Raw genomic sequence first — 25,463 nt, forward strand, 5'->3', positions numbered from 1 at the left:
ACTTTTCAGGTTTCAAGAGTATTCACCTACTAAGCTGCATGGTGATCACTATCTCAGAGATTTGCCATCCATCTACTGTTTTGCAAATAGTTGTAAAAGTACAGGGTTTCAGTCTTCTGTTTTTTTGATTTAATTTTTTTTATTTTTTTATTTTTCTTTTAAATATTCCTTTTAGCTATGGATTAGGAAACAGCCTTTTGTTACTTACTGCCTTGATAGCTCAAGTACCACAGGGATTGTTTTATTGATTGGAAGACCTCAGCTCCATTTATGATCCTTAGTAGGATGATCAGCAGTATCGTATGACACAAAGATAGATATATATATATGTGTGTGTGTGTATATATATATATATATATATGTAATTTTTGTTGTTGTTTTGTTCTTCAGTATAGTTTACTTAGTAAAGCAAAGGAACCAGTTTGGTTACAATTTTTCCATACTGAATTCCACTTTTCTGATGTGGAATCGGCTGTGTTGATGGCATTGTATTACAAAGATATAAAAGTAATATCCTGATGAAGACAGCAAAATAATAAAATGCTGCAATTGAGTTACATGTTGGTTAATTCCCTATAAAAATTCTGCTAGATATGGAGTCTTTACGGATTAGCTGTAATCAAAATTAATATTGGCTAGCCAAAGTTATGAATGCATTAAAGAACACGATGGGTTTGACATACAGAGAGAATTGCAAATATTCTTAAATGAGCATAATATCTGCTCTTTTCAGATATATGTTCAGCTGATAACATGGAACATTAACAAGATTTTCTTTGTATATTGGTGTGTTTTTACTTTTTCATTGGTGTTAAATTTATTCTCAGTTTCTTCAGATGCTTTAGTTTCAGTACTTGGTCTCAGTTCCTGTAACGCCCTGGGAATTCAGATGCCCTTCTGGCTACTTTGCAGTATGCCAGAGATGCCTGTTTCCCATCGCTTACTCCTTCTCCCAGCCTCTATGATACCAGCAAATTGCCTCATGTGACTCCTGTCAACTCTGTTTTATCCTTTGGGTTCTCCGGAGGATGATGTACTTTCAAAAGACATGGTGAAGAACTGAAAGAAAGAACACTCTTAATTTACAGACAGCAGGATAAAATCCGAATCCAGTTTCTCTCCTGGCATCTTGCTGATTTGCTTTACATTTACATTTCCTTTGACACCCATCAGCATGTTAGCTTTTATAGCTCTTTTTACTGGAGCTGAGCTGACGTTTCTTGATTTTTTCACCAAATTTACTTATTTTTGAAGTATTTGAGATAATCTTACACCATATTTATTGCCTTCTTTGTAGGTGAAACTGTAAGACAAGGTTTGTTTGAAAAGTCAAAGGTATATAGCTCTTTATCATTTCTTCAAAAGTTGATTGCTGTAATAGTAATTTTGGGGTGATAGTCATATTGTCAAGAATAATTCCAGGCCTTTCTAGGCATACCATAACTAAAAATTTTTTTTATTGATCTGTGTTATGGAAGGTCAAATTAATAAGCTCAATGTAGCAGAAGCTGTAATAGAATCATAGAATCATTTAGACTGCAAGACTCTTAGGTTTCTGGTTGGACTCCATGATCTTAACACTACCAAGTCCACCACTAAACCATGTCCCTAAGTGCCACATCTACACGTCTTTTTAATACCTCCAGGGATGGTGACTCAACCGCTTCCCTGGGCAGCCTGTTCCAGTGCTTGATAACCCTGTTGGTGAAGAAATTTTTCCTAATATCCAATCTAAACCTCCCCTGGTGCAACTTGAGGTCATTTCCTCTTGTCCTATCGCTCGTTACCTGGGAGAAGAGACTGACACCCACCTCACTACAACCTCCTTTCAGGTAGTTGTAGAGAGCGATAAGGTCTCCCCTCAGCCTCCTTTCCTCCAGGCTAAACCACCCCAGTTCCCTCAGCCACTCCTCGTAAGACTTGTGCTCTAGACCCTTCACCAGCTTCGTTGCCTTTCTTCAGACACACTCCAGCACCTCCATGTCTTCCTTGTAGTGAGGGGCCCAAAACTGCACACAGTATTCAAGGTGTGGCCTCACCAGTGCCGAGTACAGGGGGACAGTCACTTCCCTAGTCCTGCTGGCCACACTCTTTCTGATACAAGCCAGGATGCCATTGGCCTTCTTGGCCACCTGGGCACACTGCTGGCTCATACTCAGCCGGCTGTCGACCAACACCCCCAGGTCCTTTTCTGCCGGGCAGCTTTCCAACCGCTCTTCCCCAAGCCTGTAGCGTTGCATGGGGTTGTTGTGACCCGAGTGCAGGACCCGGCACTTAGCCTTGTTGAAGCTCATACAATTGGCCTCAGCCCATCGATCCAGCCTGTCCAGATCCCTCTGTAGAGCCTTCCTGCCCTCAAGCAGATCAACACTCCCGCCCAACTTGGTGTCATCTGCAGACTTACTGAGGGTGCACTCATGAAGCTTGCTGTGGGTTGAGAATGACTTTGTTAGTATATATTTTCATCAGTATATGTATTTAGATATATAGTTGTGCATAAATTTATATGTATCATATATATAGTGTATAAAATTACTATACTACTGAGTAAAACAATCCTAATGGAAAAGCCCATAAAGTAAGAAAACTGAGGGAAGAAAATGACAAATTTGTAAATAAAATTAGGGAAGACTTCTCATATGGAGAAATATCAGTCATTTCCACAAGAACCAGAAATTTTTGAAGCTGCATGCCAATGTGCCAGGCTTTATAGGTCACTTTCTTGATGAGTTCTTTTTAATATACTGAAATAATTTTGCAATACTGTTATGCTCAAAATGATGTTTACGGGCAAAGAGGAAACACACTTTATGTATAAAGCCAAGAATTTACTGTTTGTATCTTAATGATTCCTGTATTAGACTGTTATTAGTCCAGATGCAATTACTACAGAAGAAAGAAAAAGAGAGAGAAAAATACTCTATACAGAAGAAAAATCACTATTAATAATACACTTAAAATTGCTGTATACACACTTCCTATTTTCTGCATGTTTTCCTGGTGTTATGCTTGCTCTCCCACTGGTACTCTGGGTCCTAAGGTTGGCCTTTTCAGTCTGGTGGTACAGCGAGTTGTCAGCACCTGGAGACCTCCACCGAGAGGAATATGATGTTGGTGGGTTGTTTTTTTTCACTCTAGAAAACACATGAAGTCATATTAGTTTGCTAACACAATTTTATGCCTTGTTCTTTCTTCACCCAAGCTCCACGTTGCATCCAAATTTAATATGTACTGCTTCTTTTTTATATTAGATCCTTGTTTTCTTCATTACCCCTGAAAGCTCTTTTTGCCCAGGTCCATGTCTGCATTTCTTTGACTGTTAATGAATTGTTTATAGCTGTGAGGTCTCCAGTGTTAAGCATATGCCCCATCTCTTACCGTCCCACGCCGGTACTACTCTTCGCTGCATCCTGTGTCTCTCCACTTTGCAATGCCTCTGCTATCATACCAGACCTGTGTTTCTCTACACAATGTCACTGTGTTAGTCATAAATATCTCATTCTGCCTAGAAGAACCACTTTTTACTACTATCTATATAAAACTATGGTTGTGCTGAACAGAGGTAACAGAAGTAAAGCAAATCAGGTGTAGCCACCAGGTCAGAAGAAAAATTGCTGCTACGGTAAGCTAAACGGAAGTTGCAGGCAGGTCAGGACAAGTTCAGAGCAGGCACAGAATCATAGAATGGTTTGGGTTGGAAGGGACCTTTAAAGATCGTCTAGTTCCAACCCCCCTGCCATGGGCAGGGACATCTTCTGCTAGATGAGGTTGCTGAAAGCCTCGTCCAGCCTGACCTTGAATACTTCCAATGATGGGGCATCCACAACTTCTCTGGGCAACCTGTTCCAGTGCCTCACCACCCTCATTGTAAAAAATTTCTTCCTTATGTCCAATCTAAACCTAGCCTATTTCAGTTTAAAACTGTTGCCCCTTGTCCTGTCACTACAGGCCGTGGTAAAAAGTCTCTCCATCTTTCTTAAGTCCCCTTTAAGTATTGAAAGGCTGCTATAAGGTCTCCCCAGAGCCTTCTCTTCTCCAGGCTGAACAACCCCAACTCTCTCAGCCTGTCCTCATAGCAAAGGTGTTCCAGCCCTCTGACCACTTTTGTGGCCTCCTCTAGACAAGCTCTAACAGATCCATGTTTTTCTTGTGCTGGGGACCCCAGAGCTGGATGCAGTACTCCAGGTGGGGTCTCATGAGAGTGGAGTAGAGGGGGAGAATCACCTCCCTCAACCTACTGGCCACACTTCTTTGGATGCAGCCCAGGACACGATTGGCTTTCTAGGCTGAAAGCACACATTGCTGGCTCATATCTAATTTTTCATCTACCAATATCCCCATGGCAAGCCTCAGCCCTGAGGTCTTGCAAGTTCAGAACAAAGCTGATGGCTACATAGTACTTAAACAAGAATTGAGATGTTTTTTAATTTAAGAAGGTGTATTACAGAAAAGCATGTGTAACCTGAATTAGCTTGGGCTCAGGTTTCAGATATACATTGATACAGTAATTGAAAGTACCATTTGTTTGATTTGTTAGTATGCAATTCCTTGATACTTTTGTCTGAGGGGAGAAAAGAAGTTCCTTCTTTCCTGTCACTCCAAATGCCCAAACTTCAGAGTGCTGCAATGATAATGATACATGACAGTAAGTTTTAAATTATCAAAAAATATGTGTTTTAAGTACTTGTTGTCATAGATGCATTCTGAAAGAGTAAAATCTGCTCTTGTTTGTGGAGGCTGCTTATCTTGTGCTAAGGAAGGATAGGATAGGATAGAAAGGAAGGATAGCAGAACTACCTGCCAAAAGAAGTTACTGAACCTGGGTTTACCAACAGATTTATCGGTCATTAATCTCAGTAGCTTTTGCCCTTGTATCCTTATTCCCTTCTGACCACTTTGCATTAGCATGAAAAATACAGTCAGAAGTTGAACCTCTGCCCATCTGTCTTGTTCTGCAATCCTCTTCCCTCATTCATGTTCTAGAGTTCATTTATATTCACTATTTCACCTTTCACACAGTGAATTTCTTCCAGAATCCACTCCCATGAGGTTTATGCCCTCTGCTGTCCACTAAAGCTGCATTCTCTCAACTCCCGTATTGCTACTTCCTAGCAAAGTCAAGGTTACTGCTCAATTCGCCTTTATCCATGATGTGTTGTCATAGCACTGTGCATATCTGCTATTCAATAATTGACTGGTTTGACACATTTGTTACTTTAAAATGAAATGCATGATACTCATTTAAATGAATTCTCATGTTTCTGAAGCTTTAGTTACCCATGCATTTTCTCTAGCACATATAACTCGTAGAATAATTTTTGTTTCATCTCCAAGTTATTTTTACAATATATTGCTCTACTATGTATACTTTACCTCATATTTCAGATACTGTTTATGATCCCTTAAGAAAACAGTTTCTGGGTGAACAGCTGTGTAAAACAGTTAGTGCTGCTTATCTGTCATTAAAGGTGTTTCTGTCTTCATTCTGCATATATCATATGTTGGTGGAGTTTGGGAATGCCTAACAATGTAAGATAATATATCCTCACTTGTGAGTACAAAGGTTTCATCTTTTCTGAGGTTTCTTCTACCAGTTGACTTTATTCTCACTTTTGTAATTTTTACAGGCTGATCAGAGCGCAGTATGGACTTCAGGATCTTGCAGAGCACTCTCATCCTGGTTTCTCCTATGTAGCGCTCAACTTCTTGTTCTCCTCAATTTTTTTTTTTTTTTTTTTTTTACATTCAGCTCTTGATACTTATTGTTACTCAACCCTAGTGTTCAAACACTTGGTAGATCAGATATCACTTTTTTCAAGTTTGCTCTAACGACCTGCTCTTGCTTTTTTTCTCTTTCCCCTTTCTTACAGTTTTTGCAATAATTTTTAACAAGCTTTCACAGTTAGGAATGTATATTTTGTGTTGTTTGAAATCTGACTTGTCTCATGCATCAAATATTAACGTTTGTCCTCAGTGGTTATAAAAAAATGACCCTGGCTAAAATGAGAATGGAAAATGCAGAAATGGAAGATTGCAGAGTAGTAGTTTCCGAGTCTTCAAAGAACAGTTAATAGAATATAGTAACTTGGACAGGCTTTTAACATTTATATAATAATATTTTGTTTGTCTATGTGTCACATTTTGTAGGTCTGCTCATACGCTTCAGCCTTCTTCAGGGGATGAAATCTCCACTAACGTGTCTGTCCAGCTTTACAATGGAGAGACCCAACAGCTTGTCATTAAGTTAGAAAATATTGGAACAGAACCACTGGAGAAACTAGAGGTCACAGCGAAAACAGTCAACACTAAGGGTGTGTATGCTGATTTATATTTGGAAATAATAATGATCACTTTTTCTCTGATAAAAGGGGGACTAGTTGTGTTACGCTTCTTTTAGGTCAATTTAGAATAAATATCATAACAGCTGTTATGGAACTGGAATCATTCAGTTTGATTTTATTGTAGGAATATAGAAATGAAAGAGAATGTATGAAAATGTAGAAAGAAAATGAAAGAAAATGTAGAACCATCTGTGTGTCAAAGGGTCGCCTGCTTTTTGGAAATCTAGATTTCATTTTAATGTTACTTGGAAAAAAAAATCCTGAGGCAGTAACTAGTAAAAAGCAAGAATCTTGGGTCTAAATTATTTTCTCCTTATGTCTAAATACACTGATTAGTTAAATAAATTACCATTAGCAGTAATGTAGTTCTACTTGAGGGAGTGGAAGTAAATAAGCCTACTTCTATCTCACTCAGTGAGCAATAAGAAAAAAATGGGATAAAAGACTTTAAAAAACAAGACAGTAAATAAAATAAGGTATTATGAGTTAAAAGAATAATTGAAGGAAGAAATACAGTACATCTCCTTGATTCCCGCTCCCCCCCCCCCGCTCCCCCCCAACGAAGTGTCCTCTTTTCTGCAGCCTGAGAGAATAGGAGTTGCCAATCATCTAAGAATAGATTTTCTGTCTGAGACTTGTTACCAAGAAGGATTTTAGAAGCTGAAAAGTATGATGACTTACTGTTCTTATTTCAGTAATTCCAACATGCTTCTACTGTGCTCGGTGCTGTATGTATGTAATGGAAAGACCAAATACAGCACGCATATTAAATGGTGAAGTTTATGTAATGAAATGTATTAAATGGTGGAATATATGGGCCTCTGAATCAGATGTTAATCAGACTCTTAGTACGTAACATGACGCAGTTAATTGGTTCAGAATTTTGAAAAAGAGACTCTTGTCACCATTAAAACCATCATCTCTCAGTTACAACTTCTGTTAAAAACAATGGGGAAAAAGGAGAAAAGTTGATACACTCAGCTATGAGTTCAGTAAAACTTTACTTCATCCTTCATTTTCTTTCTCTGTAGAAAATGTTTACAATGAAGCCTCTTTGTATATTTGACAGTCTCTTAGATGTTATTAAGCATGACAATAATTGTCTTTATCAGAAAAAGGAAAATTTCTGATAAGTTATAAATAAGCATACTCAAAAAAATGCAACACTTAAATCACCATTTCGGAAAAATAGAAAATAGAAATGAGAGTGAGTTTTGAGAGGCACCGAATGATATTTGTTCTGAGAGTGTGAGAGCCATGCCATCAGAATCACAGAATTGTGGAAGTCTATGTGGGCAGGGGCCTCTGGACATCATCTTAAACAACCTTCTTTTGAAAGCGGAACTTGAGATTAGGTTATCCAGGGTCCTGTCAAGCACAATCTTCAGTTTCTTGGAATGTCTCACAGAAGTGAAATGCACCCCTGTATTTGGAACTGTATGCTTGAGATGAACCATGTTATTGGAGGAAAATACATACTTAAATAAGTATGACTTTTTACATGACTGTGTGCTGTGGGTACGATGTAAAGTGCTGAAAAACACTATCCGTGGCAAAAGAACTAATGGTCCACATTAAACATGTAATAATTATGTTATTTCAAATGTGAATGCATGTAGGTCTTGCAAAGGATGGACCTTTGCCTTTTTTAATGGACTCTCTTCCATTTTAGTTGTTATCGTAAATTGATACACATGCATAAGAGTGGACTCACGGTACAGTGCAACATGTAACATGGGATTCTGGTGATCAGCAGGGAACTAAAGATTTGTAATGTCAGCAGCTCAGTTTGGTCAGTGGATACTACATGCATGGAAATAATGTGGATACAACATTAAACCATCTCTAATAGCAACACAAACTCTTAACTTGATATTATATATCAAGTTGAGAGCGTATGCAGATGCTTATGAACGATCTGTAGTGCATTAAGAAGTTGTCTCTTGGAAGTTCTTTACTGCTCCTCAGCTGAAATATGCCTGTGATTTAGACTGCTCAAGGTCTTGAAAGCTGTTAGGCATCTTCATCTGCCATGACCACAGCTTGCCTGTCAACTTGGGAACCCATGAGAAGTCGTCATCCAATTTCAGCCAAATACAAAGAGCTTTCAATAGTCCTTCGTTTCACCGGATTTGCTTTGGTTCTTTTAGTCTTGGCAGTTGCTCATAAATCTTTTGCAGCTGCTGCATGCCTGCGTGTCTGACTTCTCTTTCCTTACCTTCTGTTTCTGGGGCCACAACTTTTAGCACAAAGATGAATGCTGTAAATGGCAAACATGGTCTCTTTTTTTTTTATTGAAATTACTGGATGGGATTAGCTGTTGCAGTGCAGTGACCTGACCTCCCTCCTTCATTATGTTAGCTATAGCCTGTCACTTTTCTTGAGGAAGCTCACTGCTCTGGCGTTGTTTTCAATGGTGTCTTGTTAATGAGAACCTCTGGAGATCAGGCTTTCAAACTTGCCTTCCCTTACTTCCTCTCTTCTGTTTCTTTCAGGTGCAGCTCTTTAGCTTTTCCACTCTGGCCCTCAGATAAATGAGCAGAAATTGCAGCTCACCCTGTGCAGTTCATAAAGGACATCACAGGGTTTTCAAGTCCTTTAGCAGCCATGTGTTATGGAACAGATCCTGAGGCAAATCAGGGATTTGTCATGCTGCCACAATAAACGTGTCTGTCATGTCTTTTAATGTCTCATTGCACCACTCTGTCTACCAGGCTGTGGTATCTGTAGGTTGGACATCACACGTATACTGTCAAGGTCAACTCACCAGGTCAGATGGTCTAATACTTCTTTTAGAATGATGACATGTGCGAAGGGGGATGCTTTTCCATCTTTTGTCTCTGGTCAGCTCTTGTCAGAGGCTTGTTATGTCTCACTTAGGGGGTGCACTCTAAAAGCTTTGATAACCCAACTATTTGATCCACTCAGGGGCAAATGTAACACTGATGTTTTCAAACTTGAAGCACTGAGGAGAGCATACCAGGCGTTCTTACCAGCCTCACAGGTTATTGGGCTCTAGCAGTGAGCACCAGCTCTACACACTGAATGAGCTTGGATGATGAAGCAAAACCTCACTGATCTTTCTTAGAAGTGATTGACCTCTGGAATTTAAACATAGAGAAATAAATTCACCTGTCTAGCTGTATTCTTCCCATGGTCTTTGAACACATCTGCTTACAGTCTCAGCTGCTTAGCTGTGCCAGATCACAAATGAAAAATCTACTCTGAGGTCCATGTAACCTATTTTAAGAACTGCGAATATCCTGGAATAGATGTATTTACCTTTTTTTGCCAAACAAAACTGTAAAGTTTTTAAATTGGAGTTGGGTTATGTTCCATAGAGAGTTGTGAATGCAGGCAGGCTTTTCTCCAGTTAGTCCAAATGTCCTTGTGAAGGTAGGACAACAAGGAGTGTTGGTAATCCAGCCCCAGTCTAGCTGCCATGGGTTTACTATCTGGGTTTCTCAGCTCAGGTCTCTTCCTCTCTGACCACACTGGCTGACCTAGATCATGATGTTTTATGATTGTTACTAACTCTCTTTTCCACTCATAGGATAAATGTCAAATGGTTCATGATTTTAGAGCTTTTTTCCCCCTCCTTTTAGGGATACTTGCTAATTGCCTAGAGGAAACTCTGCTAGATGATACATTTAAATTGTAAAGAACATAACAAGTCCTGCAAGTTAATTTCTATCTATCGGGTCTGAATTCAAAATATTCTCGATTGTCTCCTCAATTCAAAAGAGGCTGTTTTTCCCCAAGCTCAAAGGAAAATTAGTAATAATACTGGAACACTGCCTATGAGCTGATGAACTTTAGTGCTTTTAACTCTATAATTCTAGCGTGCACACCTCACAGTTCCTGATTTAAAAAAAGGGTGGTGGATACTCTGCAGTGCTAAATACGCAACTTTCATTTTTACTAGAATTTCATGTGCTTGGAGAAGTTAAGATGTATGAATACCAATGCCTATGCATTTAGAACGGATAGTTATTTTGAGGTCCTGTGTATTCTGCTAGGAATATATACTTCAGCTGGTGACGCATCAAGAATCGGACGTGCAGATTACCATCGAAGTCTGAAGAGCTTTGTTACCTTGAAGCATGTCAGATTTCTGTCCTCAGGTGTCTGATCATACTTGCATTTAGTGTGCCTTTGTGCATGTTAAATTCAGAGATGTGGAGTACTCTGGTCTCATCCTTCTGTGCTTGTTGGAAACTTCTCTTGCATTTATATTTCCTTTCAACTGCTCAGCTTGGGAAGCAGCAGTTGTTTTAGTTATGTTCTACCCAGACTTCACCTTTCAGCTGTAGTCTGTTATGTTTTTCTTTCTACTTTCTTTCTTTTTGTCCTTACCTTTAAACTCTTTCCCCCAGTTTTCTAAGTGTTTTAATTAAATTGTAGCGTTGCTAGCCTCTCACTGGACCTCCAGGCTGAACTACATCTTTTTATCCTCCTGTGGTTTTTTTTGCAAATCTGTGTTTGTCAGGAATCCACAACTGTGCTCAGAACACTATTCCACATATATACAGTTTCTCTGATGCTTGAAGTTCAGTTTGCAATTTTGAGGCTATCTGCAGATCATAATGCTGTGGTTAACAGAGCATTCAGTCCCATCCTGTCCCATTCTCCCACAGAAAAACAAAGACATAAGAATTCAAGAAATGTCTTGTGTACTTTATGCTTCTCAGTTTTGTGAAAGGACTTTATTTTATAAAAAAATGAAAGCCAGTGGTCTTCCTAGCCTTCTCCATTGTGTTTCAGAATTGCAAATAATTTATTTTGGTGTAATATTTTGATTAAATGTTTTTTGCATTCATATGCCATTTGCTGAGTTGGAGTCTGTATGATTCAAAACTACATGAACTTTTAGGTCCCCTTCAGGCTGTGTTCTCGAGTATTCAAAGTGTATATTTAGTGCTGCCTATTGTGCAATATTTTTCTTCTGGTAAGGTTCTTCTTCACTTAGAGTCATATTTTGAGCTTTGTGATCTACATACTTCCAGGTCAATGTCAGTAACCTCTCTAATGTCTTTCTAGTGTTATGTTCATTTTTAGTGCCTTAACTCTGAATATTTTAGAATATAAACAGAAAATGACAAGTCAGTTAATGCTCTGTACAACAGTTATAAACTTAAACTTCCTTAACACAGTGGTTATACTCATGAAATTTTTCCTTATTTTAATACAGAGAAGCTCTATGGGGACTTCTTGAGTTGGAAGCTAGAAGATACCCTCTCCCAGTTTCCTCTAAAGCCTGGAAAGATTGCAACATTTACTGTAAACATTAAAGTGAAGCTGGACTTTTCATGCCAAGAAAATCTTCTGCAAGATCTCAGTGATGGTGAGTTTTTAATTTCTCCTTTCTTAGGAGGGTTGTATGTACTTCTGAGAAACACTTAGCCAATTGTTGTGCCATTTGTTTTAAAATACAGTGTGTGATGTGGCTGTGTATTTTCATATTTGTGTCTTGTAATGCAAAGACAACTGTTCAGTGAGCTGTATGAATTGAAGACTGAATTTTTGTGACAGCTATGGGCAAGAAAGTCTGACCAAACTTTCCCATCATGAGACCTTGCCCTGCTATCTTTTTAAATCTTTCTTGACAGAGAATTTTTGATATGTCTCTTTGTATCCTTATCTTATGAAGATAAATACTTTGCAAACATCAGTGGGTTTTAAAGAGAAATAACATGAAGTTGATCATTTAGTTATCCAAGATTGTAGAATTCTTATGCGTGGCTGACTGCAGTTTTGCCAGAAGTGACATACTGCAATGTAGGGCATAATCCCCCTAATATTTGTACTGTAGAGAAAGTTTCATGTGCTTAAACTCGTAGTTTCGTTTGAATAAAAAACCCAATGTTTGCTTGTATTAGAATTATCTGGAATTACAAGTACCAGATACCTGTAATAAGAATGTCCTTTTTATAATAAACACACAGTCTCACTGGAGTAATTGCTATACTCTGTATTTTTTCAATTGCCTGTTATATTTACACTGATTGAATTAACATGACAAAACAAAATATTCCTGTATTTGGGGGGGGGGGGGGAAATATCATTATTATTTGGACTGTTTCCCAGGATCCAGTTGCAGGTATGCATTATCAGTATAATTAATCTGTAAAAAATAAATATTTTCAGTATAGAAAAAATGCAACAAAATTATATGCATAGCTTATTCAAGTTGAATAAGACTGAGTTCTGTGAGTTATCTTGCAAATGCATTTAGACAGAAATTATATTAATTGTTAGTAAAGATTAAAAGACTTCTTTGTGTTTTAAACCTCCCTGGTGTAAAATACATAAATTATAAAAATATTTTAGGATTTAACTGCACAAAACTGATAGTGTTGCTGCACTAAAGTTTACTTTAGAGCTTTTTGAAAAAGCTGATAGTGGAGGAAGACCCCACCCTGGTATTATTGTGAAAACACAGCTGCCAAGGAACGGAGGCTTTGAGAAATGCCCTTGATAGGAAATGTAATTCCATACAGCACAAATTTGTGATACAAATTCACAGAACCGGGGGGGTCGGGGGGCAGATCCGACGCTAACTGTAGGATGATTTTACTGTTTCAGGAGCAGATGATACTGCATTACTTTACAGATCCCTGAACTCTTGGTCCTGCTATACCCTGTAGATGACCTCTCTTTTCCATGGAAATTCCAATGGCTTATTGCTTGCTTATTTTATAAGAGCTTTTATTAGATCATAATTCAACTCATTATCTATTACATTATATGGAAAGGGTATAGGCCAGTTGATTCAAAATTTAAATTGAACTTTTGAAACTTTGCTTTATTTGTTGACAGATTAACATTAATAAGAAAGAAATCAGAGGCATGGAAATGAGAAGGAACTTGATCAATGTAGTCAATGTAACTTGAAAAATAATCATGGAAGTCAATATTTTAAAAGCTAGACATTACTGTCTTTAGTGCCAGTTCTGTTGATTTCATTTTTGTAGCTTCCAAATTTGCCCTGTCTCCAAAAAGCTTTAAAGGCACTCTGAAACTGCAGTTGCCCAGCAGTTTTTCAGATGAAAGAACATACAAACAAAATATTCTATAGAAGGAGAAGCTAACATACCTCTTGGTATTGACATCGAACAGTTGTGGGATAGTGGATTTGAGCCTCTGGTTTTTTTACCTGTATCTGACTTTTATGGGACTACATACGAACAAAATCTTGGAACAACATTTTCACCTTGTTATTTCTGCCTACAGCTTCTTTGAAAGGTTGTGTAACTGAAGCCTGGAAGTAATTCAACATTTTTTTGTTCAGTGATGATAAAGGAGTAGAATCCGTTAGTGTTTCTGTAGTATCTTTGGGTGCTATGTACTGTGTGTACTTTGAAAGTATTATTAGAGCTGCTAAGTACATCGACATTTTTACTTGCTACTGTAATTTTTCTACATTGCTTTTAACTTTACAAATATTGTACTTTCTAAAGAGGCAGGTAAGATCCTGATGTGAAGAACAGTAAAGAGCTAGAAAAATCAATGGCGACTATGACATGACTTTTAATCATATGGTAGCTATGGTACCTTTTCCTTTTGAAGACCAGATTTACAATGATGATCAAAATACTTTTGTCTTTTAAAAGTAATGCCCTTAGCAGGGCATCTGTTACTTTGATCTTTTTTCATTTGCTGCCAAAATTGTTTCCTTTTACACTGTTTGTAATCAGGACATAGTACAGAAAGGATAAATTACTGATGTGTCTGATGATACGCTTATCCAATTGGAAAGTAAACTAAGTTATCAATCAAAATTGCTGATCTAATTCTTGTGTGTTGATGGTATACTGTCTCGTAAAGAAAAATCTTAGATGTTCTTCTAGATTAAAGGAAGCAAAAACACATGAGTGGCTGTACAGGATCAGATCAATGACCGTCTAGTCCAATATCCGGGCTGTGATAGTGGCTAAGAGCAGATGCCTGAGGGAGAACGTAGGGAAAATCATGAACATACATGCTACTTTCCGTTAGGCTTTTGGGCTCCAACTCTTACTAGCTTAGGAACTTCCAGAGCCTGATATGGTTTCTCTGTTTTTAGGCATTGTTGGTCATCCTCAGTGGGTTTCTCATTCACAAAATTCTTCACTCTCTCTGTCAGGACTGTACAACATGCTGAGGCAAGAAGAATCACAGCTAAATTACTGGTAGCAGCTTTGCACCTACTGGTGTCCTTCTGATATTACCTGGTTCTTGTATTGCAAGAAACAGGTAACAGTACATCTTCTAAACATCGTACATACAGTCATGATTTTATACATTTCCTCATGTTACTGTCACAGCGGTCTGTTTCGCAGACTGAAGATTTCTACCTGGCTTAGTTGTCCCTGTTACGGAAACAGTTCCATACATTGATCAGCCTTGTTGTCCCTTTTGAACCCTTTCAGTTCTCTGTTTGCGGTAGGCTGTACACACTATTCGAAAGGCGATCTGTGTATTTCTGCAGTGACCTAACGATGCCCTTATTTTGTTTTATATTACTTTCCTTATAATAATGCAATAATGCACAATTTGTCATTTGCTTTTTTGACTGCTGCTGAACATTAGGTTCGTAGATTCATGAATCTGTGAACCATAGCTCCAGGATCTTGCTCCTGAACAGTAATGGTATGCTGAGAGCCTCTTACTTCACATATAAGTTTAGGGTTGTTTTTTCCCATTTATTTATACTGAATTTCATTTGACATTTTATTGCCCGGTCATTAAGTTTTGTAAGGTCCTAGCTGTGATGTCAGGAACATGCCATTCTGTTTGTGTTGTATAGGCTTCCATGCTGGGAACTGGGTTTATGCAAATACAGCCTAATAACATAGCAGAAGAATGCGCGTCCCATTAAGGCACGTCATTTAAGGTTCTTGTCACAATCTAGATTGCCTTGGTTTATTATCTTTGGAATTAATTACTTTGCAAATGCTTTGAACAGCTGGGCAGGTGTTCTAGAGACACTTTGTTAATTATGATTAAGACGACCAGGCTTCTGTCTTGAAGGCAGCTGACCAAGATTCAGGGGTTCCCTGTAGGAGATGTGTTTGCTGCAAATGCTAATGAGGTTTTGGATCTCCTGTCCCTCAAGTGGGTGGTTCAGGGTTCCTTCTACATACGTTCTTGGTTCTCTGTTCAGGAAAGTCAGTGTGTGTGTTGAATTTGATTCTAAGGTTGTTGCACTAGGTAAGACAGGAGGAAGCACTCTATCGGCTTGGTACAGCCAGGCTTGAGCTTAAGCAGTAAGGTCTCTGTCACCTGTTAAATCAAAGAGGTCAGCGGGATGCTCACATTATGAGCATAATCAATTCTCCTTCCCAGTCATTATACTTTAATTTCTGAAATCCAGTATTTCCCTGACGCTAAATGGGAAAAGAACAATAGCTGCTCTTTCTGGATTGCATTATACATGGTAACTTGTTAGTGGGAAGCAGTCTTTTAAAAAAGCTTCTGTTACATGGGGATAATGTTTTGCAAAGTTAATGAATTAATCTACAGTGAGTACTTCATTATGGAAAATGTTAGTGTTCATTCATTCTGTGTATAGGGAGCATAAAGACAGATGCGAGAATATTTAAATTCATAAACTCATCAAAGGAACTAATTAATTTCATGCTAAGAAAGAAGCAAATCTATGCCTTAAGTCTCTCCTTCCCTTCTCTGCAGGAGGAAAAAGTTGCAGAGAAATAATAGCATATTTCCAAAAGCAGCGATCTTGAATGTTTTTTAATATTGGTATGCAAGACCATTGCCTGTTTCATACTCACTTTGTTGCTTTTCTGCTTAAATGGCTAGATTTTATCTACTTATAAATGTTCCTACACTTATATAGCATATAGACAATATATTTTTTTGTTAGAAAGATACCTGCCTTTGAAATTAAATGTAGTCTTGACAGGTCTTCTGAAAAACTAAGTAGCCTAGAGGACTCTATTACAATAATTGTATTACTGATGATGATGACGGAAGTCCTCAGAGATATTTCAGTATGATCATTTACATGTTACTATGCTTGGTTGCCTTTATTATGTTTAATCATTCAGAACATTTTTTCAAAGTGACTTCATTTCTAAGAAGTTTTTTGTCTCTGCAGTTTGAAGATGTCAGTTTTCATTTTGGTTGCACTGTTAATCTGAGTAAATGAGTTGTGTGGTGGTTTTTTTTTTTTAACTACAAATGCTTCTGTGTCCTCCATAAATTCATCACCATGGTAGTTCAAAAATATTCTTAATTTTTTGAGAAATTTTCTTACAGAGTTCTTCTTGAATTCCAGCTTTAGTGCTTACAGAAGATAAGGTGCCTTTTTCTCTTCCAACTGCCTTTTAATCTAGATAAATAATCTTATCTTATAATTTGACTGATAAAGGGTGGGGGTTTTTTTTTAACAGTATATAAGTGCCATAGGACCTTAGCCTGTATCAGTTGTACCAGCCGCTATACAAACATGTAGTAAGAGGTATTTCAGGCCCCAGATCTTTACAATGTAAATAGGTAAGACAGACATGAGGCAAATCGCAGTACATTTATTATTGGCATATACAGGCTAATTGACCTGTCATCCTGTTACGCTATTTCCTTGCTAAGGCACTTTATTTTAGCATCTAATGTAGTGTGTATAAATAATCTCTAGTCTTTGATTATGAATTTCTTCACTCTTCATTTGCTCCCTTTTGTTGTATTTACCCTTATTCTAAATTTAACTTCCGATTCTAGTTCCGTTAGTTCACCAACCTCAGGAAGGAAGCCTTACTTATACTGCATTTGCTGTTGTTAATTATTAGTACCATCCACTTCAAATGTAAGGGAGTCTCAGCGAAGTGCTTAGTCTGCTACGTGTCGTCTCTGCCCTGCTCCTGGGAGCCAGAGAGTTGATGCATTCCTAGTAGCTTTGCCTGGAGTACTGCTAACTATGGTCTCTTGTGTGATAGTCTTAAGCATGTTTTTGAGAGAGGGAAGGAACTGCATCTTAATGCCCACCTGTAGTGTGAAGGGTGAAGTGGATTATATTGCCTGAAACTCTATCTACTCTTGTGTTATTCCCCTCTTTGTTGCTGCAGACAGCAGGTTTCTAGAATTCTGCCTACTTTCAGCAGAATACAAGATTGTTCTTTTTTTCTAGGGAAAAAAAGGCATATTCTGGTTTGGCGAGCATACTCTCTCTCTCCTGAGTTTTTTTTCTCTTTTTTCTGCATGCTGAAAGTACTTTAAAACTGTTACAGTATTCTTAGGAGAGGTTGCCTACCAAGAGGCTTTTTGTTTTGAAATTTCTATCGGGCAATGGATTGACAAAATAAACAAATGGGTTGAGGGGGCATTTAGTTTTCATATTTTATGCTCAAGTTGTGTACTTTCCAAAAACTTTGACATATCTCTTGGGTTATTATTTCATAATGTTAAAACACTCATGTAAGAAAGAAGTTACTATAATGTTTTTGTATTTTTTAATATGTGGCGGTTAACCTTGACTAAGGGCCAAATGCCCCACCCGCAGCCGCTTGCTCACTCCCCATCTTAAACAGGACAGGGTGAGAAAATAGGATGAGAAAGCTCATGGATCAAGATAAAGACAGGGAGATCACTTATCAGTTGCTGTCACGGGCAACACAGACTTGACTTGTGGAAAATTATATAATTTACTGCCAAATAAAATCGAGCTGTGTGGTAAGAAACAAAAAGACAAACACTAAGACAACACCTTCCCCCCATACCTTTCCCCAGTCCCAGCTTCACCCCTTCACTCCCGACTCCTCTCCCCGCGAGGGGCGCAGGGGTTGGGGATGGGGGTTGCGCTCCGTCCATCCCAGCCCCTCTCGGCCGCTCCTCCCTCCTCACACGTCTCCCTGCTCCAGCGCGGGCCCTGCCCCGGGCTGCAGTCCTTCAGGGACAACCTGCTCCCGCCTGGGCTCTCCACTGCCGCAGCTCCTGCAGGAAAGATCCCCCTGCTGCGGCGTGGGGCCCTCCCCGGGCTGCAGGGTGGGTCTCTGCTCCAGCGGGCTCTCTCCAGGGCTGCAGGGGATCCCTGCTCCGGGCCTGCACCACCTCCTGCCCTCCTCCTCCTCCGCCCTCGGGCTCCCTCTGCTGCTGCTCCCTCCTTGCCTTCCTCCTCCTCTGCCTGTGCCGCCTTTGGCCCTTGCTGAAACCTGGTTTCCCCCAGGCGCCCCCAGCTTGGCTGAGGGGCTGGGCTGTGTCCTGCAGTGGGGCCGCTGGAGCCGGCTGGAACTGGCTGTGTCCGGCATGGGGCAGCCCTGGCCTCTCCTCAGAGAGGCCGCCCTGCAGCCCCTGCTGCCAACACTGAGGCACAGACACCCAATATATAATATTAAGTACATTTCATGTGTCTTTAGAAAACAGCAATAAGCAGGTTTGTACTGCTGTTGGATTATAAGTATTTCTTCTGCAGAGAAGAAGCAGTTCAACCTAAAATCTTACGCTGTTTTGCATCTCATGTGACATCGTATTGCCAGTTACCTGTAGACTGCCTTGGAATACAAACAAACTTCTGTGGTGTCCTGGCTTCAGTGCTAAGGTTATTTAAGGGTTTCCTTGTGACAGAGTTTGAGACCACTCTAGTTGTGATGTGTCTGTTGAAAAGTATATATATTTTTGTCACCTGGATCAAGCCAGTGATCATTGTACAATGCAGCATTACAAAGGAGCTGTGGTTTAGAACAGGATGGAAGCTGTCCCATGCCAGCTCTTTCTTCAGTGCTTAGTCATTGGGTTGTAAATCTACAGGTTTAAATCCCGTAGTCAACTTTCCCTCATTCAAATACGAAATTGTGTGGGATTCTTCTGTGCAGCATGCTGTGAAAGTGGCTAATGAAGATAAATTGACAATTTACTTAACATTTGAGAGGGGAGAGGAAATGCCGGTAAGAGATTTTGCTCTGTTGTGACAGCAGCGACTGCGATGTTGGAAAGGCAAGCTGTGTTTTTGCAGTTACCATGGAAGAACTGTTGGTCATGTGCTGTTACCATGGAAATATTCAATGTGGATTCTAGAAATTAGGAAGGTTTCTGGACAGAGTAGAAAGACAGTTGTTCTTTTTATAATGAAAGGCTGCTCAAGCCGTTTGGCAGTATGGGTTGACGAAAGAAAACTGTGGAGGATTTAGCATCTTTGTATCTCTAAACTTCATGAGAGAAAATAAAATGTATGAAATTTCAAAAAATATAAATATCAAGTAATTTAAAACTTCTGGTGAACTGCTTCATTGATGGTCTAAATTTTACAATTACCTGTTTTCTTCTGCCATCATTAAGTTCTGCAACCTACCAGGGCTTTTAACAGAATGTGTTTCCCCATTCTGTGGTGACTGTTTAATGAATTGCAGAGAAGCTGGACAATGTCCAACTGACTTTGCTGCCTGGTCAAAGAACAAAAAAAGCTAAATAATTAAAAAACAATTGCTAGCAGCAGAACTTTTCTTTTTTTTTTTTTTTTGTCCTCTTGCACAGTCAGAGTTGTGAAGGAGTGAGTCCTTTGAAGTATAACACAGTGCCTGGCACCAGGCTCTGTGTTATATGCCAAGTTTGAGTGCCACAGACTTGAAACAGAAAGTTCGACCACTACAGTGGTTACCTTAGACTTTCCTCTTAGCCTGAAGCAGAATCGATGTTTCCTTTGCTATCATACCTCCTTTTGCAGGTACAATTTAGACATTAAAAAATCCCCTCTTCCCCAGAGAAAATGTTTAAACTAACCTTTGTCTTTTTTTTTTTTTTTTTTTGCCTAAGAAAATGAAAATAGAATGGGGTTTGAAAAGATAAAACAATTAAGAAAGGCATTAGTTTTATGTCCATGATGTTGTTTTAGGTATTATCTATTCCTTTCTCAAAGAAGGGAAAACTTGTGCATTATATAAAATGGAAAATCTGACTAATGCCATGCAATTTTTAATGCTTGGTTCTTTTTATGTTTTTCTTTGCAATTTTATGCACCAATCAGTGTCAACTTTTGTTCTAAATATAGAACTGGTGAAAATCATTCATCAGTTTCAAAATAATATTTTTCCTCAGGTAAAACTTTTTATTTTCATTCAAAAAGTAGATTTCAAAGCCTGCGATCAATTATATTTATGATCAGTTTTGTTGGCAAGCTGTCTTGAACTTTTTAGTGTATTGTTGCCTCACATCTTAGGCTAATAAGTATGTTTGCTTTAATATCAGTTGGCTTTTAAGAGTTGCTAAGAGTTGGTCTAGGAGTGGTTTAATACCTTGTTATTTCTTGTGCAAGTTGGAAATAAAATACCTACTAGTCCATACAAAATTCTGTTGTGCTGTCATCTCCCTTCCTTTTCCCTGGTCTTCATGGGCTAGCTTAGTGCATGATTTAATGTAGTTACGTTATAAGAGAAAAGGCTTTCTTAATTTTAGTTGAATATTAATAAAAACTACTAAGTTTAGCTGATGTGTTTTCCAGTTTTCCTGGATAGTCGTATAATAACTCATATGATTGTCTTCCCATTTGTAGCTACCCTATTCAGACTTGCCCCTCCTGATTTTTTTGTCAGTTAGATGCTGCTGATTGATTTTTCTGCAGTGGACCCACATGGAACAAATACGTTTTAATATTCAATATTAATAAAAACTTGTAATTTCAATTTTCATAGAGATTAAAAGAAGAATTCTAACAATGAGGAAAACCAGGCTAATGCTGCATACGTTTCAAAGTAGTGCAATGTGGACACATTCCCTTCATGCTCTGGTTTTTCTCAGGGTTGTTTTTTTTTTTAATTGTTTTTTTGTTTGTTTGTTTTGGTGGGGGTTTTTTTGTTTTTTGTTTTTTTTGTTTTAATGTATAAGTCATTAACTAGCTAACCTGGAAAAGAACAACAGTGAAGGTGAAAAAAGTTGAAATGAGGTTTGGCCTAGATGATTTCTAAAAGTCCCTTCCAACTCAGACCATTCCATGAAAATGCATGGATTATCATACAAGCTAATAATCAAAATACAAACCTTTGGGAGGTGTAACTGGAACTACTGTTGCTTGAATTTAAGATGTCATGATGCCTTATCTTTTTTGTTCTAATCTATGATGCCATCTAAAAGATGGAACAGATATTACATCATGTATTTCTCTTACTTTGATAACCTATGCGAGTCACTTTAATATCTGTCCCTTAACAGTAACTTACTAAAAAATTTGCTCCCGAACAGTCCAAAGCAGTGTTTGCACATGGATAAACAAATTTATGCACAGTAAGTTTTGACTAATTCTTAGTAAAGCTGCATTGCACAGGCAGGGTGTTCTGACCTGCCTGTCCTGCTCTCCCCCAGTAACTGATACAACAGGATATTCAATGCTTTGGCAGTATGCTTGAGCAAAGATATAACACTGGAAAATACAGCATTAGTCTTTCGCTTTTAAATTCTTTCAGACTGTCCATTGAGGAATGCTTGATCTGTGCTGGCTGTCTGAAGGTGGCTGGAAACTGTAATCTGACTGGCAAAGAGTAGTTCCATCAGATGGCTGGCAACGCTGATTAATTTAGGTAGACTGCAAGTTGTGTGGTTGTCAAAATTCATTAGGGGCTGTGTTATATTTGGATCGTGCATCTAACGAAACTCTAAATGCCTGGTCTTAAATGTGCAGTATATAATGTCTGATCACACACAGCTTTTTTCTATTCTTATACTGCTGGGTTATCTCGCTATAATTCCTTATTTAGAATTGCTGGCTTTAGTGAGTAAAGGCTGTATCTACATTAAGATGATGCACTAGGAATAGATTGGTAGGTAGAAGCACTTGGTGCTAAAGCTCTTACATTACACTGTGGTGTGATTCAGGTATTTTACCTGAGGCCAGACTTACTCTGGCCCTCTGGATAAAATATCCCCTCCACATGTGTGATGCAAATTTGTCTGAAGGGCTGCTTGTTGGTTCAGACTCCAACCCCATTAGGGGTTGGAGTACATTACTTGTACTCTGGGATTGAAGTCTTTGATTTTGGTTTGTTTACTCCGAAGAGAATTTAGTTTGCATGCACTGAAATTGCTCTGCAAACCCAAGTAAGTGGGGATTGATGATGAGATTTGCTTCAAAACTATGCACCAAAACACAAGGTGTGGCAAAGTCCATCCTAATTGTTGCACAAAGACTTATATCTAATGAACATTAAACATAAGTGTGACAATTTGTGCTGTGAATTGAGGGGGGAAAAGGTAATTTTTCATGCACTCCACACAAAAATTGATACATATTTGATTTAGCTACTAGTTCTTTTGCTTCTGTTTGAAGATCACCAGAACCATCAAAATAATTTTCCCTTCCTTTAAATTTCCCTTCCTTAAAATTCCCTTCCTTTAACGCACTGAGATTTGTTTCTGTGAGTTGGATCATTCCTTCCACTACTTCACTGGTAGCATCTCATACCATCTTCCGAAGAGTAGTACCTTGGCCCTTGGGCAGTCAGTAGTACACTGTGGCAACTGCAAGAATGGCATTTTGAACATCTTCACTCAGCTTCCGACAATCCTCTGCAGGAGTCAGTGGAAACCTTGAGAATGTCATGGTTTAACTGCAACTGGCAACTATGCACCACACAGCTGCTCACTCACTCCCCCCGGCCCCCAGTGGGATGGGGGAAGAATTGGAAGGGTAAAAGTGAGAAAGAAACTTGTGGGTTGAGGTAAAAACAGTTTAATAATTAAAAAAAGAAATAATAATAATGAGAATTTAAAAAAAAATGTAAGGAAAAGGAAAAAAAAAAAAAACAGAGAGGAAAATAAACCCCAAGAAAGACAAGTGATGCAAATGAAAACAATTGCTCACCACCAACTGACCGATGCCCAGCCTGTCCCCGAGCAGCGACCCCCCTGCCAACCTCCCCTCCCCAGCTTTCTATGCTGAGCATGACGTCCTATGGTATGGAATATCCCTTTGGTCAGTTGGGGTCAGCTGTCCCGGCTGTGTCCCCTCCCAGCTTCTTGTGCACTCCCAGCCTACTCGCTGGTGGGGTGGGGTGAGGAGCAGCGAAGGCCTTGACTCTGTGTAAGCACTGCTCAGCAATAATGAAAACATCCCTGTGTTACCAATACTGTTTCCAGCACAAATCCAAAACACAGCCCCATACCAGCTACTATGAAGAAAATAACTCTATCCCAGCCAAAACCAGTACAAATGTACAGTATCAAGTCAGGCTTTGCCCACATGAAGTACATCAGTGTATGTGAATACATCTTTTGCTGTAATCTGTAAAGGTTATTGACCTTTTAGGAAGCAGATGATGTTGATGACAGTTGGTGATGGAAATACTAATTTCCTGAGAAATAGTAATCTTTCTTTTCGCTTAATTTTTTTTAATATATGTTAATTGTAAATTAAAAACACTTAAGTTTTTTTTGACTAGTAAGCCTTCTGAATCAGCATCTTCAAATCTGATGTTTATCATAATGTTGTATCTTTAAGGCTGAACTAAGGTGCATTTTAAAGCTAGTTAGTTAGTGAAGGAAATTGAAAGTAAAGGAGTATGGGAATATGCCCTTTGTTTTCTTATTTGGATACTTGTGAAGTTGGGTTTTAATGAAGCATAACCATTTCATGCTCCATCTTATTCTTCTGGTTTCTTCTTTTGAGGAATGTATCCTCAACAGGTCCAGATTGGAGGTCATCCATGGAATTGGAATGTGATATTAGCAAATATAATTTGATAGGAGCAATTTCCAAAAAGGAAATATGTTTGGGTTTTGTGTAATAACTTGGTGTTTCCCGTATGTTTAGATATATGTGTCTGCTGCGATATATGAGATTTTGCTTGTATTTAATTGGTGTTTGTGGATTGCAGTTGCTCTGCGCAACATAAATGAACAAAATCCTGCTCTTCTTTGGACTTTGGGTGTAAATCTAAATAATAATGAATTGTTAATAATACATTGTGAATCTAGTTTTAATGTATGTTAAAACTTCATTATTTTAATTTTCTTATTCTTCTGACTTTTTGATTTAACAGTAGTTTTCACACGTTTTAATGGTTTGTGCTTAGAATGTAGCTTTGGTAGGTTGCGAAACCCAAATATGCTGCAGTGTATTTATTTACCTTCAAGTTATACAAGCTTGTCAGCAATAAAAAATACTACTAAGTTGTCATATTGTCTTTTATTGCTATATTATATGCCAGTACACAGACTGCTAGTAAATACCAAACTGAGGACATTCCTCTAAGGATATCCATTTCTGTTAAGTTTTTTGTTGACTATTACAATTAGTTTCCATTCTGTCCTTGTTATACATGACAAATATTTTATATATTTTTACATCAGTAGATGGTACAAAACATGACTTCTCTATTTTCTATTCTTTTCCACGGTATATAGTTGAAAAAGGAATCCTCAGGCCTCATACTGGAAGTTAGTTTAAAGATATTACGCAGTTGATAGGGTGACTATCATGGAAAAGCAGAAAATTTTCTCTTTTGTTCTTTTCTAATATTGTAAATATTAAAACTAATTTAATATTATTAACTCTGACATCTCTGTGGTGATATTTCAAATGCAGTTACCTTCCTTTCCTGTGACCTTCGCTGAGTTTTAGGTGTATTCCTGTTTGGGTTTTTTTTGGCTTCTAGAAAAAAATATAGCGAAGTAATCTTTACCTTTTTGTTTTGCCTTTTTGTATAAAAAGTTAATATTTCTTTTTGTGTATTTTCTCTCCCTTTGATAATACAGATACAGATTCGTTGGAGTAAAACATAACATTAAACAAGCAAAAGTAATTTCATTTATTCTGTTTCTAGATGGAATCAGTGTTAGTGGACTTCCACTCTCCAGTCCTTTTCGGCAGGTTGTCAAACCAAGAGTAGAGACTAAACCTATTAATCCACAAGAAAGCAGCAAAGTTGGTGACTTCAGTCATGTGAAGGTAAGTAAGTGACATCAAAATAAGTAAAAGATGTGGTTTTCATTGTACTGTGCTATGGTTTGTTGTGTGATTAAAAAATAAAGGTTTCTTTGTCTCATAAATATTTCCCTTTGGTTTTTTTTTTTTTTTTAGAACAGCTTGATGTTCTGTGTTTGGATTGTTACATTAGAACAAACAAACAAAAAGGTGAAACAAGATCAGGCTAACAGTAGAAATTGTAAAGAGCTGGTTATCAGGACGATATACTCAAGGAACTG

General features: G+C 38.3%; 1 protein-coding gene across 5 annotated transcripts in view; it reads left to right on the top strand.

Moving 5' to 3' along the window:
* Positions 1-25,463, top strand: part of TRAPPC9 (trafficking protein particle complex subunit 9) — a 520,942-nt gene that overhangs the window by 82,966 nt on the left and 412,513 nt on the right. For all 5 annotated transcript variants that reach the window (XM_050890669.1, XM_050890668.1, XM_050890671.1 and 2 more), the window contains 3 exons: positions 6,148-6,311; positions 11,533-11,685; positions 25,082-25,206. In XM_050890669.1, coding sequence (XP_050746626.1) covers positions 6,148-6,311; positions 11,533-11,685; positions 25,082-25,206 — 442 coding nt within the window. The remainder of the gene's footprint in view (positions 1-6,147; positions 6,312-11,532; positions 11,686-25,081; positions 25,207-25,463) is intronic.

Source organism: Gymnogyps californianus, chromosome 2, assembly GCF_018139145.2.
Source record: "Gymnogyps californianus isolate 813 chromosome 2, ASM1813914v2, whole genome shotgun sequence".
NCBI classification, from domain to species: Eukaryota; Metazoa; Chordata; class Aves; order Accipitriformes; family Cathartidae; genus Gymnogyps; species Gymnogyps californianus.